The following is a 15,475-nucleotide window of genomic DNA, read 5'->3' on the forward strand; positions in this document are numbered from 1 at the left end:
AAATGAATTCTTTGCTTCGGTCTTCACCGAGGAAGATTTGGGTGGGATACCGATGCCAGAAATGGTATTCGAAGCCGACGAGTTGGAGAAACTTAATGAATTCTCTGTAAACCTGGTGGATGTAATGGGGCAGTTCTACAAACTGAAGAGTAGCAAATCTCCTGGACCGGATGGTATTCATCCCAGAGTACTGATAGAACTGAAAAATGAACTTCCAGAGCTATTGTTAGTAATATGTAATTTATCCTTAAAATCGAGCATGGTACCAGAAGATTGGAGGGTGGCCAATGTAACCCCGATTTTTAAAAAAGGTTCCAGAGGAGATCCGGGAAATTATAGACCGGCGAGTCTGATGTCGGTGCCAGGCAAAATGGTAGAGACTATTATAAAGAATAAAATTACAGAGCATATTCAAAAGCACAGATTAATGGGACAAAGCCAACATGGATTTAGTGAAGGGAACTCTTGTCTCACCAATCTACTACATTTCTTTGAAGGGGTGAACAAACGTGGATAAAGGTGAGCCGGTTGACATTGTGTACCTGGATTTTCAGAAGGTGTTTGACAAAGTACCTCATGAAAGACTCCAGAGGAAATTGGAGAGTCATGGCATAGGAGGTAGTGTTCTATTGTGGATTATAAACTGCTTAAAAGATAGAAAACAGAGAGTAGGGTTAAATGGTCAGTATTCTCAATGGAGAATGGTAGTTAGTGGGGTTCTCCAGGGGTCTGTGCTGGGACCGCTGCTTTTTAACATATTTATAAATGACCTAGAGATGGGAGTAACTAGTGAGGTAATTAAATTTGCTGATGACACAAAGTTATTCAAAGTCATTAAATCGTGGGAGGATTGTTAAAAATTACAAGAGGACCTTACGAGACTGGGAGACTGGGCGTCTAAATGGCTAATAATCAGACTGAAAAATCCCCATCCTTTTCTAGTATTCTATTCCATTTTAGGCTTTTATCAACAGCCCACTTCCCAAAGAGGTTCTAGGTGGATTAACAAATAAGTCAATTAAAAGTTGAGAATTATCAATCACACATGAATTTTGTCAATTATTAAGGGACCCTTTTACTAAGGCCCGTAGGCGCCTACGCACGTCCAATGCACGTCAATCTACCTTACCAAAGAGCTTCTAGCCAGTTCTGGAAAGATTACAGCTGAAGGTAAGAAGACAATTCAGCCCATTTTACAAAAGCAGAGACTGCCAACCAGTCTAATAACATATCTAGTACAGCAGTGATCTAGTAATGTGGACTCCTTTCCAAACTGGAACTGAACAGCTCACAATTATAGATTAACACCTGGTTCTCAAATTCCAATGAATTTTTTTTTTTTTTAAAGTCAACATACTTTTCTGGATGGCGGATCCAAAACGATGGAGCCTCTTTCTGGTACTCATTTAGAAGACGAACCTATTGATAATAATAATTTTAAAAAGATAAATAAAACTATCAAAATATAAATAAAGATAACAGTCCTAACAGCAAGAAATCTGTTCTTTCAGAGCTGTATGAAGGAAAACACTTGTATGTGGAAAAAATATATATAATTATACCTTCTTCAGCAAACGAACTATGTCCGGATTGGTTATGTCAACACCAGAAGAAAATGAAGGAATCTGATTTTCTCCAGAAAGAAAATATAATTCTGAATGTTTTGCTGAAAATATAAAGAGGAAAAAAAATCAGCATCCTCTTTCGTAATATGCACTGTGAAGAAGTAGAACATGAAAAGATAGAGTATAAATTGATTAAATTAAATTAATGAAGGGCCAGTACAAATGATGAAAAACATTCATGCTAAACCAATATGCTTTGGATCTTTGTGCTTTTATCTCCCAAAGTAACGGTGAAACAGTCCACCACGATATACACAGTGGGAGTATCACTCAAAAAACAATCCTGCGCTCTAAAATTCTCCAATCACTTTAACCAGTGGATAAATTCAATTATATAGGAGCCTCAGCAGCAACTCATTTCAGACAGGGATTGGCCCTGTGTGTTGCCTGCATCGTCATCGGCTTCTATTACATAACTTCTTAATCATTTTATCCTTCAAAAATACAAAAATTGGTATAAACTTTAAAACTTATCTTTTAGTTTCAAAACATTATATTCGGACCATGTTTCGCCACACTGCGTCTGGGCAATAAGTCCTATGTTAAGATGCCAATAACTTCAGGCGTCTCCTCAACTCCTCATACTGAGGTTAATGGTGTCTTAACATAGGACCTATTGACCTGAAGCAACGTAACGTGGCGTGGCGAAACATGGCCCGTGTTGGCGCTGGTCCGAATGTAACGTTTTGAAACTAAAGATAAGTTTATACCAATTTTTGTATTGTTGAAACACAAAATGATTAAGAACTTATGTAATGAAAGCCAATGACAATGCAGGCAAGTCACAGGGCCAGTCCCTGTGTGAAATGAGTTGCTGCTATGGCTCCTACATAATTGGATTTACCTGCTGTTTAAAGTGACTGGAGAATTTTCTCTCTCAAAGTGACAGGTATAGCACTAGGACACACATATATGTTTAGAAAGTCTCTGCAATTAGTAAGAAAGGAAGTGACAAGAATGTGTAAAAATTGAATGATTCTTTTCACTAATAATCTATTTACATTATATAAAACTAAAACACATCTACCCCCGATAATACAACAGTGTTTTCTCTGCATCAACATGGGATGATGGCAGCAGCAAGAGATATCACCATAGAACAAATAGCTAAAGAAGTTCTCAACCAACATGGCAAACTGGGTGAAAGGAATGAGGAGGACATTGGAGCACACAGATGGCCAACACAAACCATGGGCCACCAGGGAGGCACTGGCTCAGACAAGTATAAGAAGGTAAAGGGCAGGACGATGGCTGGGAGGAGATGGATGCAGCACAGTGGGCTCTGCTAGAAGGGCTGACAAAAATACAAAATGGGTACAGAAATAGGATATCCTGGATATGAAGAATTATATGTCAATTTTGACAAAAATATGAAAGACAATGCAAGATAACCAATAAAGAGGTACTTAAACATTATTAGATACATTACAAAAACACATTTTAAACATATATATACATTTTAATGTATGCATACCTAAACTTGTATAAACTTCTCTTGTCATATTTATTGGTGATGAGGAAAACATTTTTGCATAAAATCTCAAAATTTTCTCCTAAAAAACAAACAAAAAAAAGACATGAATTTAGGTGGTTTACGAAAGTGCATTTCACTTCTACTCAGGACCACACAAAAGCAAAAAATAAAATAATTTAACAAAAACTAGTTGTCATTCAGTGGGTCATCACAGGAGTGACACAAAGATTGCCCTTTAGGGGACAACAGGAAAGATGAAAGACTACTATTCAGGACACAACATTTCTATTTGTTGAGGATATGACAATTTGATATTTGGTGGGGTAGACTGTCTTTTTTCTTGTGAGTTAATTGTGGAGGAACATTTGATAGAAAAATAGTGCAATTTTCATGGTACGGTTATAGTTTCTAATGCAGTCAGTTCCAGCTCTCTAGCGAGGGTAGGGCAAAGGTCAGACTATAGCAGGGATTTACATTGTTGTCTGTATTTATGATGATTACTTATAGGTTTGAAAGAGAATATTCTATTTAGGGCCCTATTTACCAAGGTGTGCTAGCATTTTTAGCGCATGCTAAACGCTACAGATGCCCATATATTCCTATGGGTGTCTCCAGCATTCAGCGTGTGCTAATCATCATACAGCCTACAGAATATTTTCTTTTTGGGGCTCAATTTCAAAAGAGACAAAATGTCAAAAAAAGGGCACAAAGCAGCAGATGCACATTTTTCATGTACATTTTTAAGATATTTTTCTATGCAGTTCACCTGCAGTGTGTCCAAATCATGAGGGGGTATGTTGGGAGCGTGCATCTATATGTTCCCACAACTTGGACATTTTTCTGCCATAAAGGAACAAAGCAAAAACATCCAGGGCTAAAAGTTGGATGTTTTGGTCTGGACCTGTTTCAATAATGACTAAGTCATAAAAAGGTGCCCTAAATGGCCAGATGACCACTGGAGGGATTAAGGAATGACCTCCCCCCTTACTCCTCCAGTGGTCACTGACCCCCAAAGATATGAAAGAAACAGTGCATACCAGCCTCTATGACAGCTTCAAATGATATGGCCAGTCCTATTACAACAGCAAGCAGGTCCCTAGAGTAGCCTAGTGGTCGGTGCAGTGCACTGTAGAGAAGGGGACCAAGGCCCATATCCCACTCTGTTACACTTGTGATGGAAAGCGTGAGCCATCCAAAACCCACCAAAAACCTACTGTACCCACACAGAGATGATACATGCAGACATAAGGGCTACAGTAATGGTGTACAGTTGGGTACAGTAGGATTTGGTGGGTTTTGGAGGGCTCATCATACAATATAAGGGGGTAATGGTGAGATGTCTATGTAGGGGCAAGACCCCTGCATAACCACTACAGAGCAGCATTTTCCGAAATGCTCTGTCATGTCCCCTACCTCAACGCAAGCGGTGTCCTCGGGCTGCGCAGGGTCCCTGAGCCATGTGTGTGTGGTTCTTCTCTGGCTGCAGGCTCCTTGATTCTTTTGCTTCCATGCACCTGGCTCTGCTGTCTCTCTGCCTGGCTTCCAGGCTCCTTGATTGCTTTGCTTCCACCCACCTGGGTCTGTTCTTCCTCTGCCTGGCTTTCCTTGCTTCTCTCCTATTGGTCTTCCGGTTCCTCCTTCCCCTGCTCTTGTCCTATGGCTGTGCCCCTTCTCCCTGCTGATGTCAGACGCCAGCACTTTGTCAGCTGAGCTCTCCCTAGACTCCTTGATTCGGCTTCTACTTTGGTAGGTGTTACTTGCTCAGTAGTGTGCTTCTCTTCTACTTTGATCTTCATTGCTGCTTGAACCTGGATTATTCTTGTGTCTGCTGCCTGCCTACTGACTCTGCCTGTACCTGGATTACTCTCGTACCTGCTGCCTGCCTACTGACTCTGCCTGTACCTGGATTACTCTCGTATCTGCTGCCTGCCTACTGACCTTGCCTGTACCTGGATTACTCTCATGTCTGCTGCCTGCCTACTGACCTTGCCTGTACCTTGATTACTCTTGTACCTGCTGCCTGCCTACTGACCTTGCCTGTACCTGGATTACTCTCATACCTGCTGCCTGCCTACTGACCTTGCCTATACCTGGATTACTCTCGTACCTGCTGCCTGTCTACTGACTTTGCCTGTACCTGGATCACTCTCTTGCCTGCTGCCTGTCTGGTCGTCACGTTCATCACCCTGCTTCCTGCTCCATCTCATAAGCCCTACAGGCCGCCTGCACCTAGGGGCTCAACCTCTGGGGAACGGCGGTCAGCGCAAGTGAAGCCTGGGGTTGTCCGGCCGCCAAACAGAACCTGGTCCGAGTACCGAGCTCGGCAGCGCTCTACTTGGTACAAGAACTCACAGGTCTGACATGCTCCCAGTTCCTCGCAAAGAAGCAGCAGAGCTCCAAAGTCTCAATGGGTGGTTGAGACAATGGTGCAGGAATGAGAGATTTTGATTTGTTAGGAACTGGGCAAATTTCTGGGAAAAGGGGAGACTGTTCCGAAAAGATGGGCTCCACCTTAACTGGGATGGAACCAGGCTGCTGGTACTAACTTTTAAAAAAGAGATAGAGCAGCTTTTAAATTAGAATGGGCGGGGGGGGGGCAGCCAACAGTTGCCCAGGAGCGCATGGCTCGGTGTGAAATATCCTTGAAGGATACTTTTGAAAGAGGACATTCAGGGAATCCCAGTAAAGAGGTTTCAACACTGCTGAAAGCCATAAAAACGTAAGAGTAGCCACACTGGGTCAGACCAATGGTTCATCTAGCCCAATAGCATGTTTTCCAAACAGTGGCCAAGCCAGGACACAAGTACCTGGCAGAAACCTAATTAGCAGCAACATTCCATGCTACCAATCCCAGTGCAAGCAGTTGCTTCTCATTATCAGTCTCAACAGCAGACTATGGACTTTTCCTCCAGGAATTTGTTCAAACCTGTTTTAAAACCAGATATGCTAACTGCTGTCACTACATAAGAACATAAGAGTAGCCAGACTGGGTCAGGCCAAAGGTCCATCTAGCCCAGTATCTCGTTTTCCAAACAGTGGCCAAGCCAGGTCACAAGTACCTGGCAGAAACCCAAATCGTGGCAACATCCTCTGGCAAAGAGTTCCAGAGCTTAACTATTCACTGAGTGAAAAAATATTTCCTAATATTTGTTTTAAAAATATTTCCATGTAACTTCCTCAAGTGTCCTCTAGTCTTTGTACTTTTGGAATGAGTAAAAAATCAATTTACTTCTACTCGTTCTACACCACTCAGGATTTTGTAGACCTCAATCATATCTCCCTTCATCCGTCTATTTTCCAAGCTAAAGAGTCCTAACCTCTTTAGCCTTTCCTCATATGAGAGGAGTTCTATCCTCTTTATAATTTTGGTCGCTCTTCTTTGAACCTTTTCTAATTCCGCTATATTGAGCTCATTTTCAAAAGAGAAAAATGTCCAAAAACTGGCATAAATCTGCATTTAGACGTTTTTCCTCACAAAAAACAATTTTCAAAACCAATTTTTAGACGTTTTTCTATGAAGTTCATCAGAAGTGCGTTCAAATCACAAAGGGGTGTGTTAGGGGCGGGATCTGGGCATTCTTAACACTTGGATGTTTTTCAGCCATAATGGAACAAAACCATCCAGGACTAAAACTAAGACGTCTTGAGCTAGACCTGTTTTTATAACGAATAAGGCACAAAAAGGTGCCCTGAATGATCAGATGACCACTGGAGAGAATCAGGGAAAACCTCTCCTTATTCCCACAATGGTCACTAACCCCCTCCCATCACCCCAAAATGTGATTTAAAACATTACTTGCCAGCCTCAGATGTAATACTCAGGTCCATTAGAGCGGCATGCAGGTCCCTGGAGTAGTGTAGTGGTTGCTGCAGTGCACTGCAGACAGGAGGACCCAGGTCCACATCTCCCACTACCTATTACACTTGTGAAGGAAAATGTGAGCCCTCCAAAACTCACCAGAAACCCACTGTACCCACATATAGGTGCCTCTTCACCCGTAAGGGTTATGGTAGTGGTGTACAGTTAGGGGTAATGGGCTTTGGGTGGGTTTGGTGGGGGACTCAGCAGACAAGGTAAGGGAGGAATGGTGACATGTGTGCCTGGGAGCATTTTATGAAGTCCACTGCAGTTCCCCCTAGGGTGCCCTATTGCTTTCCTGGGATATCTGGGGGACCAGTCTACTAAAAATGCTGGCTCCTCCTAAATCCCAATGGCTTGATTTTGTGTGTTTTGCACTTGGATATTTTTTTTGCAAAGATGGACCAAAAAACAAAACGTCCAGATCACAAAAACTTGTTCTAAACAGTATTTTTGAGAAAAAAAAAAAAAAAAAAAAGACGTTTTTCTTTTTTTAAAATTACCTTCTTTCCTATTCAGATTTTGGACTTTTTTGTAAAACGTCCAAAGCCGGACTTAAGACATCATATCAAAAATGCCCCTCTATATCTTTTTTGAGATAGGGCAACCAGAACACAATACTCAAGGTGTGGTCGCACCATGGAGCAATACAAAGGCATTATAGTATTTTCGGTCTTATTCACCATCCCTTTCCTAATAATTCCTAGCATCTTGTTTGTTTTTTGGCAGCTGCCACAGACTGAGCAGAAGATTTCAGCGTATTATCTACAATGATACCTAGGATCTTTTTCTTGAGTACTGACCACCAAGGTGGACCCTAGCATCACAAAATAGTGTGAAAATTGCACTATTTTTCACAGTCTGCACGTGTTTTAACAACCTTGAATAGTTTTATATCATCTGCAAATTTAATCACCTCACTCATTGTTCCAATTTCCATATCATTTATAAATACGTTAAATAGCACTGGTCCCTATACAGATCCCTGCGGCACTCCACTGTTCACCCTCCTCCATTGAGAGAAATGACCATTTAACTCTACCCTCTGTTTTCTGTCCAGTAACCAATTCCTAGTCCACACCAGAACCTTTTTGAGACTAATGAGGATTCTTGCCAGCGTGAGCACAAATTTAGCCACGCAGAGCGGTCAGCTGTCTTGTTAAAAGTATGGTCAGCTGTTACCGAGTTTCTGAAGTTTTTTCCTCTATTATCTTATAGTTATCAATATAGTAGAGAGATTGCTTGCCCTTAGTAGATATTGTATGTTCAAATAGTATACGGGCAAGTACCAAGAGAACTGTTGGATATATTTGTGAGTCAAATAATGCATACATATAATGCATATGATTGTGGATTGCTTCTATATCTTTTAAACATGTGGAGTCATTTCAGAGAGCTAAGGATATAGAATTATACTCTAAGTACTGCTGACATCATAACTCGAGTCATTAACACAATACCTCACTGTAGAGGAGGAGTGGCCTAGTGGTTAGGGTGGTGGACTTTGGTCCTGGGGAACTGAGTTCGATTCCCACTTCAGGCACAGGCAGCTCCTTGTGACTCTGGGCAAGTCACTTAACCCTCCATTGTCCCATGTAAGCTGCATTGAGCCTGCCATGAGTGGGAAAGCGCGGGGTACAAATGCAACAAAAAATATATATATACATAATATCATGGTAGCACTCTATAAATATTAATGGCTTAAATCACCCAGTAAAGCGCAATAAAGTGTTCAAATGTCTTATGACAAAAAGAAGCTGACATCATATTACTGTAGGAGACACACTTAAATCAGGCAGATAGTAAAAGGCTCCAGGCGGACTGCATTAAATACTCCTACTCCTTTCCTGCTGTTAGAAAGAAAGGTGACGTAGCCATTCTTTTCAAAAATTTACCTAATCTGGATATTGTGACACAGCATGCTGATGATGCAGGCAGACTTCATAAAATTGATTTCAAACTTAATAATACATTGATATCATTAACATATATGCCCCATCGGTTGGAGATAAACTCTTCTATGCAACCCTTCAGACTTTGATTTTAGAGAATGTTGATATTCCCACCATAATAGCAGGAGATTATAATCAGGTTATAGAGTCTGCTGCTTGATGAAGAGTTTACTAAAAGTATTAATAAGGCAATGGAAGAATAATACGAATTTAATGATGCCACTGAGCTAGCTTAGAATATCAAATGGGATGCCTTCAAGGGAACCAAAAGAGGACACATAATAGGATACTCAAAGAAACTAAACAAGCAACAGATTCTAGAGAAGAGAAAATATGAATCTGAAATTAGGCAACTGGCCACGGTGCTTATTCAGACACGCACTAATACAATCTTACAGAAACTCAGCCTTAAATACAATCAACTCCTAAACAGTAATGCTAGAACAGATATTTTTTTTTTTTACAACAAGCACATTATTACACATCTGCTAATAAGCTGCATATCTCAAAGGCAAGAAAATTGGAAGCAGAATTGCAGCAATAAAAGATGGAAGTGGTAAAACATTCACGGTAAACAAGGACATAGCCACCCAATTCATGCAATTTTATACTAGATTATATGCATCCGAAGCTGTATCAGACTCATCAGTTATATCTAATTTCCTTCACAACCTTCAGGGTCCAAAACTCACAGAGCAGGATCAGAGGTCATTAGAAAAAGAAATATGTGTTTCAGAGGTGGTTAAAGCTATGAAATTGGGGCAGAGATGGTTTTACTGCTAAGTTTTTTAAAAATATTTCCACCCTTTTCTGGCACCCAAATTACTTGACATATTTAATGCGGCTCTAGTTGAAGATTCATTTAAGGGTACGCTTGCTGAAGCCATCATGATTGTGCTTGCAAATCAGGCCGTGATGCTACATCAGTATCCAACTACAGACCCCTTTCTTTAATAGATGCAAAAATATACAAAAGTTATTGCTCTGCGCCTCTCATTAACCATGGACCACATAATCCATATGAATCAAACATGCTTTATAACAGGCCGTCATTCATCACATATTACTGGATTGTACCTGAATTTAATACATTTGGCAAAAAAGCTTGATCATCTGTCCTTCTCGGTGTCTTTGGATGCCGAGAAGGCCTTTAATTGAGTTGAATGGAATTATGTTTGCTGCTCTCAGTTTGGTTTTGGGGATTGATTTGTTCATATGATAAGAACATTGCTACACATATGGTGAAGTTATATGTTAATAGTCCATTGTCCTTACCTTCCTCGCTATACAGAGACACAAGAAAAGGGTGCCCCCTATCACTGTTCATATTTGATGTGGCCCTTGAGCCTTTATTAATAGCAATTAGACAGTATGTTAATATAAAAGGCATTACATATAAAGAACATGAATATAAGTTGCCGGCAAATGCAGATGGCATATTATTATATATTACGGACTCAGAAAAACCTCTTGCTTCTCTTCTGCAATTAATAGAATGCTTTTGTGGTATATCAGGCTATAAGACTGGTCGAAATCTGAAATAATGCCCCTCAATGTCTATAGCCAGAAAATCTCATCAGTAATTATGATTTCACATGGATAGTTTCAGGTCTTAAATATTTGGGTATATACTTATATTATGATTTTTATGAAACTTTATACAAGAATGAAACAAGAATTCTGAAATATTCTGAGTTATATGAAAGGTGGACCCCGAAACATATTTCCTGGTGGGGCCACATTGCAGCCATAAAGAGGGAGTCATGGAGAAGGAATCATCACTCTGCAGGAGGGAGTTGCTGACATCCAGCAAGATTCAACTTCTATTCCCAAGAGCATTTGAGGTTGCCAAGAGTTTCTTACTGAAGTACTGCAGTTCTTGTTGTCCTCGGACACATCTTCCTGCTTGTTATACAGCATGCTGCACCAAGTACAATACACAACAAGTCCATAGAGTGTTTGTACGTGATCCCTGAAGCAAGCGGTACATCCACCAAAACACAGACCCATGTTGGGTCTCTACTGTTGGTGCTACAATAAAGGTGTTTTATCCATGCTCCCTGCCTGAAGGTCATGTGTCATCTTCTATTTCTCTGGTGGTTTCAGTGTATGGTCGTAGAGGAATTTTCAGTTTTTTGTTGCTCTGATACCCGGCTGGAGATATTACCATTCGACCCTTGGGTGCCTCACAAAGGGGAACATGGAGTATTGAGAAGAGTACCAAAGGATTTGGACACAGGACTTTCCAAACCTTATTGATTACCTGTGTTTGGCCATGGGATCGTAGACCTGGATGTCCCAGTGAAACTGGTGGCAGAGTGGTCAGAGCGGAGCTTGCAGGTAGACTGCCTGCTCTAAAGTGCCCAAATCAACCAAGAGAGGTCACTCAGGTCAGGGAGAGATGAAAGTTCTCTCTAAGCTGGTGAGGAGGAAGTGGACTGCCTAGTTGGCATCCCACTGATGGAGGAACAATTGCAGGGGCCCTGGATAGAGCCAGTGGAGAGAAACTCACCAAAACTCAGCCGAGCGGACCGATATCTAAAGAAAGTGGTGTGGGACATGTGGCAGCTTGGAAATCCATACGTCCTGCTGCATATCATGTGCATTGTTGAAATACAGCAGAAGACTTGGATCAGGGAGGCCATTTTCCAAAGGACGCACTCCGATCCTACATACCCGGTACATGGACCTCAAGATCCAATGGTCCGGCAATACTAGCCTATGAGAGAAAAGGGTAGACAAGGAGAATCATGGACAGAGGCAATCAGAGAGCTAATGTCAGAGATCACGTTTGTGTCCCAGTTGCTGTCTCATATGAGAATTAATTAATTATATTATGTCTTCTAATTGCAATCCTGATTGGTAAGTGTAATAAACAATTACTGATTATTCTCATATTACTATAGCCTTCTGTGTCTTTCTATCTCTCCGCCTGATGGCGTTAGGACCATAATTCCTGGAGTCCTGGACATTCCAGGTTACAGGTAACTAGTACCTTTATACCTGGGAGAGGGCAGAAAGATAAACACTATACATGTTACATCTTATGAACTCCAGGCAAAAGCTCTCTTTGGCACAATGCAAGTACTATGGCGAGTGACAGCAGTAAATTTGAGAGACTGAGATCTTACTCCATATATCTTCACATTAGAAATAAGCTTCATTACTGTCATGAAATGAAAAAAAAAAAAACTAACCCATTTGAAGGCACTGCTCTCAACACAAATATGCACATCATACCCCTGAAAATGCACACCTCTAGAAAAATCCAGCCCCTGCCATCCTACTGAAGCATACTCTACCACGCCTTTTCCTGCCGAATCCTCCACAAAAGCATGCCTGTGTTTGTAAATGGAGAAAGGAGAGATGTACTTTTCAACTTGTATAAAATCTTGTAGGTTGGAAAGCAATGGGAGTTTGAACAGCTGCAAACACAGAAGGAAAGCAACTGTGTCCTCCTGTGTTTTTATTATTCATTCATTTTTCAAGGTTGTGATACTTTTATATTTTATAATTTTCTAATGTGGCCACCCCACATTATTTGTGGCTCCCCATAGATGAAGTTGGCTATCCTATATAATAATTCTCACCTCCAACAGGATGTGCTTGGGACCGTGCCTGCCGGAAGTGGTCTGCTAGGCAGGCACGCACTGACCTCAGTGACATCAGTGACAGACAAATTTGGCAAAGCAAAACAATTTGAGTGCTGGCCATTAGGACACAGGGTTGATAGGAGAGTTTTAAAAGACTGAAGGAACCAAAGTGTTAAATGGGGGGAGGGGGGGAGTTCTGAATGACTGAAAGACATGCAAATTTGGGACAGCAAAACAATCTCAATGCTGGCCATTAACACACAGGGTACATAGGAGAGTTTTAAAAGACTGAAGGAACCAAAAGTGTTCGGGGGGGGGGGGGGGGGGGGGGCAAGTTCTGAATGAATGAAAGAAATGAAAATTTACGAGAGGAACACAATCTGAATGTCGGGCATTTGTACACAGGGTAGATAGGACACTTTTTTTTAAAAAAATGAAGGACATGAAAGTATTACATCTTGGGGGAGGGGTGAGTTGGAAAGCGGTGGGGTATCCAGATACTGGGCGTTATGGCCACGGGGGTACATAGACTTTTGAAAGCCTTAAGGAACCCAAAGTGTGGGAAGGAGGAAAAGGAGGGGAGGGAACGGGGTGAGGGGCATTAGGAACAGGGGAGGGGGCCCTGTCACAGACTCTCATTCTCACACAGACACACAGACAGTCTCACTCTGTCACACACCCGCACATTCACTCTGCCTCTCTCTCTCAAACATACACACTCCCAGGAAAACCTTGCTAGCGCCCGTTTCATTCGTTCCAGAAACAGGCCTTTTTTACTAGTGTTACATAGTTTAGCAAAGATACTCAGTGTAGCCACCAGCAAGACAAAAATTTGTTATGAGAATCCTTGCCTTATACTGCATCAGAAATTGTCAGTGTAACTTGCAGCCATGGTATTTGCTTCATTCATCATTCTTCCTCCCTTGGATTATAAAACTTTCCCCTACAAACTCTCCTTAAATCCCTTAGGATACAGTATTTATAACTACAGAACTAAGACCCTCTGACCTCTTTTACAAACCCAGTTGTAAGCATGAGGTGAGAGTAATTCTAATTCATGGTAACTGTTGTTATGATTGTATTATAAATGTTTACGAAAGCTATGGAAGGAGTCAGAAATGAGAGTTGAAGCCTTGACATCTGGCACTGCTGCTCACCTATCATATGTGTGCTAACTCCACCCTTTCACTCTGCAGATTACCAAGTATCCAATATAGGTATTTCCTTACACAGAAGTAAAAATGTAACAACTTACTGTGAAAGTATTTTGCCATGTTTATTACTATTTACAGATTTAAAATACAGTATCATTAAATCTAGAACTAAACATTTTCAGAGAATTCAGTACGCATTTGAAACCAATAGGAATGAACTAAAACTAAATTGTTATGCTCATTCTATTTTGCCACATTTTTCCTCTCCTGAGATTTACTGTTTTTCAGCTGCTAGAACAGTTTACCAGAAGGTACTGCACTGTGCTCATTAAAAATCAGTGCATATATACATGGAAAAGCTAAAGTAATGCTTTGGTGCATAGGGAGAGGAATGGCCAGTAGGAAAAAGAAAGTGATGACGCCCCTGTATAAGACTCTGGCGAGACATCATTTAGAATATTGTGCACAGTTCTGGAGACCGCACCTTCAAAAAGAAATAAACAGGATGAAATCGGTCCAGAGAGCGGCTACTAAAATGGTCAGTGGTCTTCGTCATACAGCTTATGGGGACAGACTTAAAGATCTCAATATGTATACTCTGGAAGAAAGGTGGGGGGGGAGGGGAGATATGACAGAGACATTTAAATATCTATGTGGCATAAATGCAAAGGAGGAAAAGTCTCTTTCAACTGAATGGAAGCTCTGGAACAAGGGAGCAAAGGATGAAGATGAAGGGAAAAGAATCAAAAGTAACCTGAGGAAATACGTCTTCACGGAAAGGGTGATGAATTCGTGGAACGGCCTCCCGGTGGAAGTGGTGGAGACAAAAACAGCATCTGAATTCAATAGAGTTTGGGACAAGTACATAGGATCTCTAAGGGAGTGATAGAAAGAGTAAATGGCATGGATAGACCATATAGTCTTTATCTGCCAACATTTTTCTAAGTTTCTATGTTTTAAAATATGCCTTAAACTTAGCTAAATTTGTTAATAGATCCAGTTAGGTTTCTAGAGTTAGATTTTAGTTGGGAATATTCTCTCGCCACTCACTGAAATAAGTCAGGTTTTTCAATTTTCTCAGCTTGACAAGAAGCCGAAAGAGAACCTTCTCCAAGGCTGGATATTCAGGTGCCCTCCTGTAGGAGATGGGAGCACACAATCTGCACTCAATTGCAGGCACTCATAGAGCAAAACACATCACATCTAAACACTGTGACAAAGCAGGAGAACCATACAAGGCACAGCAAAGGCTGTAAAGTTTTCAATTTATATCTGGGTGTATTATGTCATTTTACAGAACATTTTCAACTATTTATATATCCCAGGAATTTTAGACATATTGAATAAGTTGCAGCCAAAATACAACTGGTCAGTAAAATGTATATGCTTAACAACTTCAGAATATGTTTATAATAAATATTAAACTGCCTCCTTACAGTAAATATAGAATCAGGATCTTCAAGGGATACCATGAGGGTTTTACGAAGTGTAGTCCAACTTTCACAGTTCAGCACATCAGATGGGGGTGCAGAGCACAATGTGTGCATCGCTTCTCGTCGTACCTAAAAATTTAAATAACTTTTAGCGAGGCAGCATCCCTGAAATAAAACCAAAAGGACTTTGTTACACTACGTTCAAAGGTATCAGTATTGGGATTTATTATAGTGGCTGATTGGGTTCCTTTCATTCACAGTATATTTATAGTCTCACTAAGTATCAAAGGAAACAGAATTTTGTGACAGAAAGATAAGAAAATAATATGAGGAGGTCTTGTATAAGATGATTCTTCTGAATCAGTAAGACAGTTTACACATTTTA

General features: G+C 40.8%; 1 protein-coding gene across 3 annotated transcripts in view; it reads right to left on the reverse strand.

Moving 5' to 3' along the window:
- Positions 1-15,475, reverse strand: part of TBC1D32 (TBC1 domain family member 32) — a 327,052-nt gene that overhangs the window by 262,950 nt on the left and 48,627 nt on the right. For all 3 annotated transcript variants that reach the window (XM_030198562.1, XM_030198561.1, XM_030198563.1), the window contains exons 6-9: positions 15,094-15,219; positions 3,100-3,178; positions 1,563-1,666; positions 1,358-1,419 (exon numbers count right to left, since the gene is read on the reverse strand). In XM_030198562.1, coding sequence (XP_030054422.1) covers positions 1,358-1,419; positions 1,563-1,666; positions 3,100-3,178; positions 15,094-15,219 — 371 coding nt within the window. The remainder of the gene's footprint in view (positions 1-1,357; positions 1,420-1,562; positions 1,667-3,099; positions 3,179-15,093; positions 15,220-15,475) is intronic.

Source organism: Microcaecilia unicolor, chromosome 3 (genome assembly GCF_901765095.1).
Source record: "Microcaecilia unicolor chromosome 3, aMicUni1.1, whole genome shotgun sequence".
Taxonomy (NCBI): domain Eukaryota; kingdom Metazoa; phylum Chordata; class Amphibia; order Gymnophiona; family Siphonopidae; genus Microcaecilia; species Microcaecilia unicolor.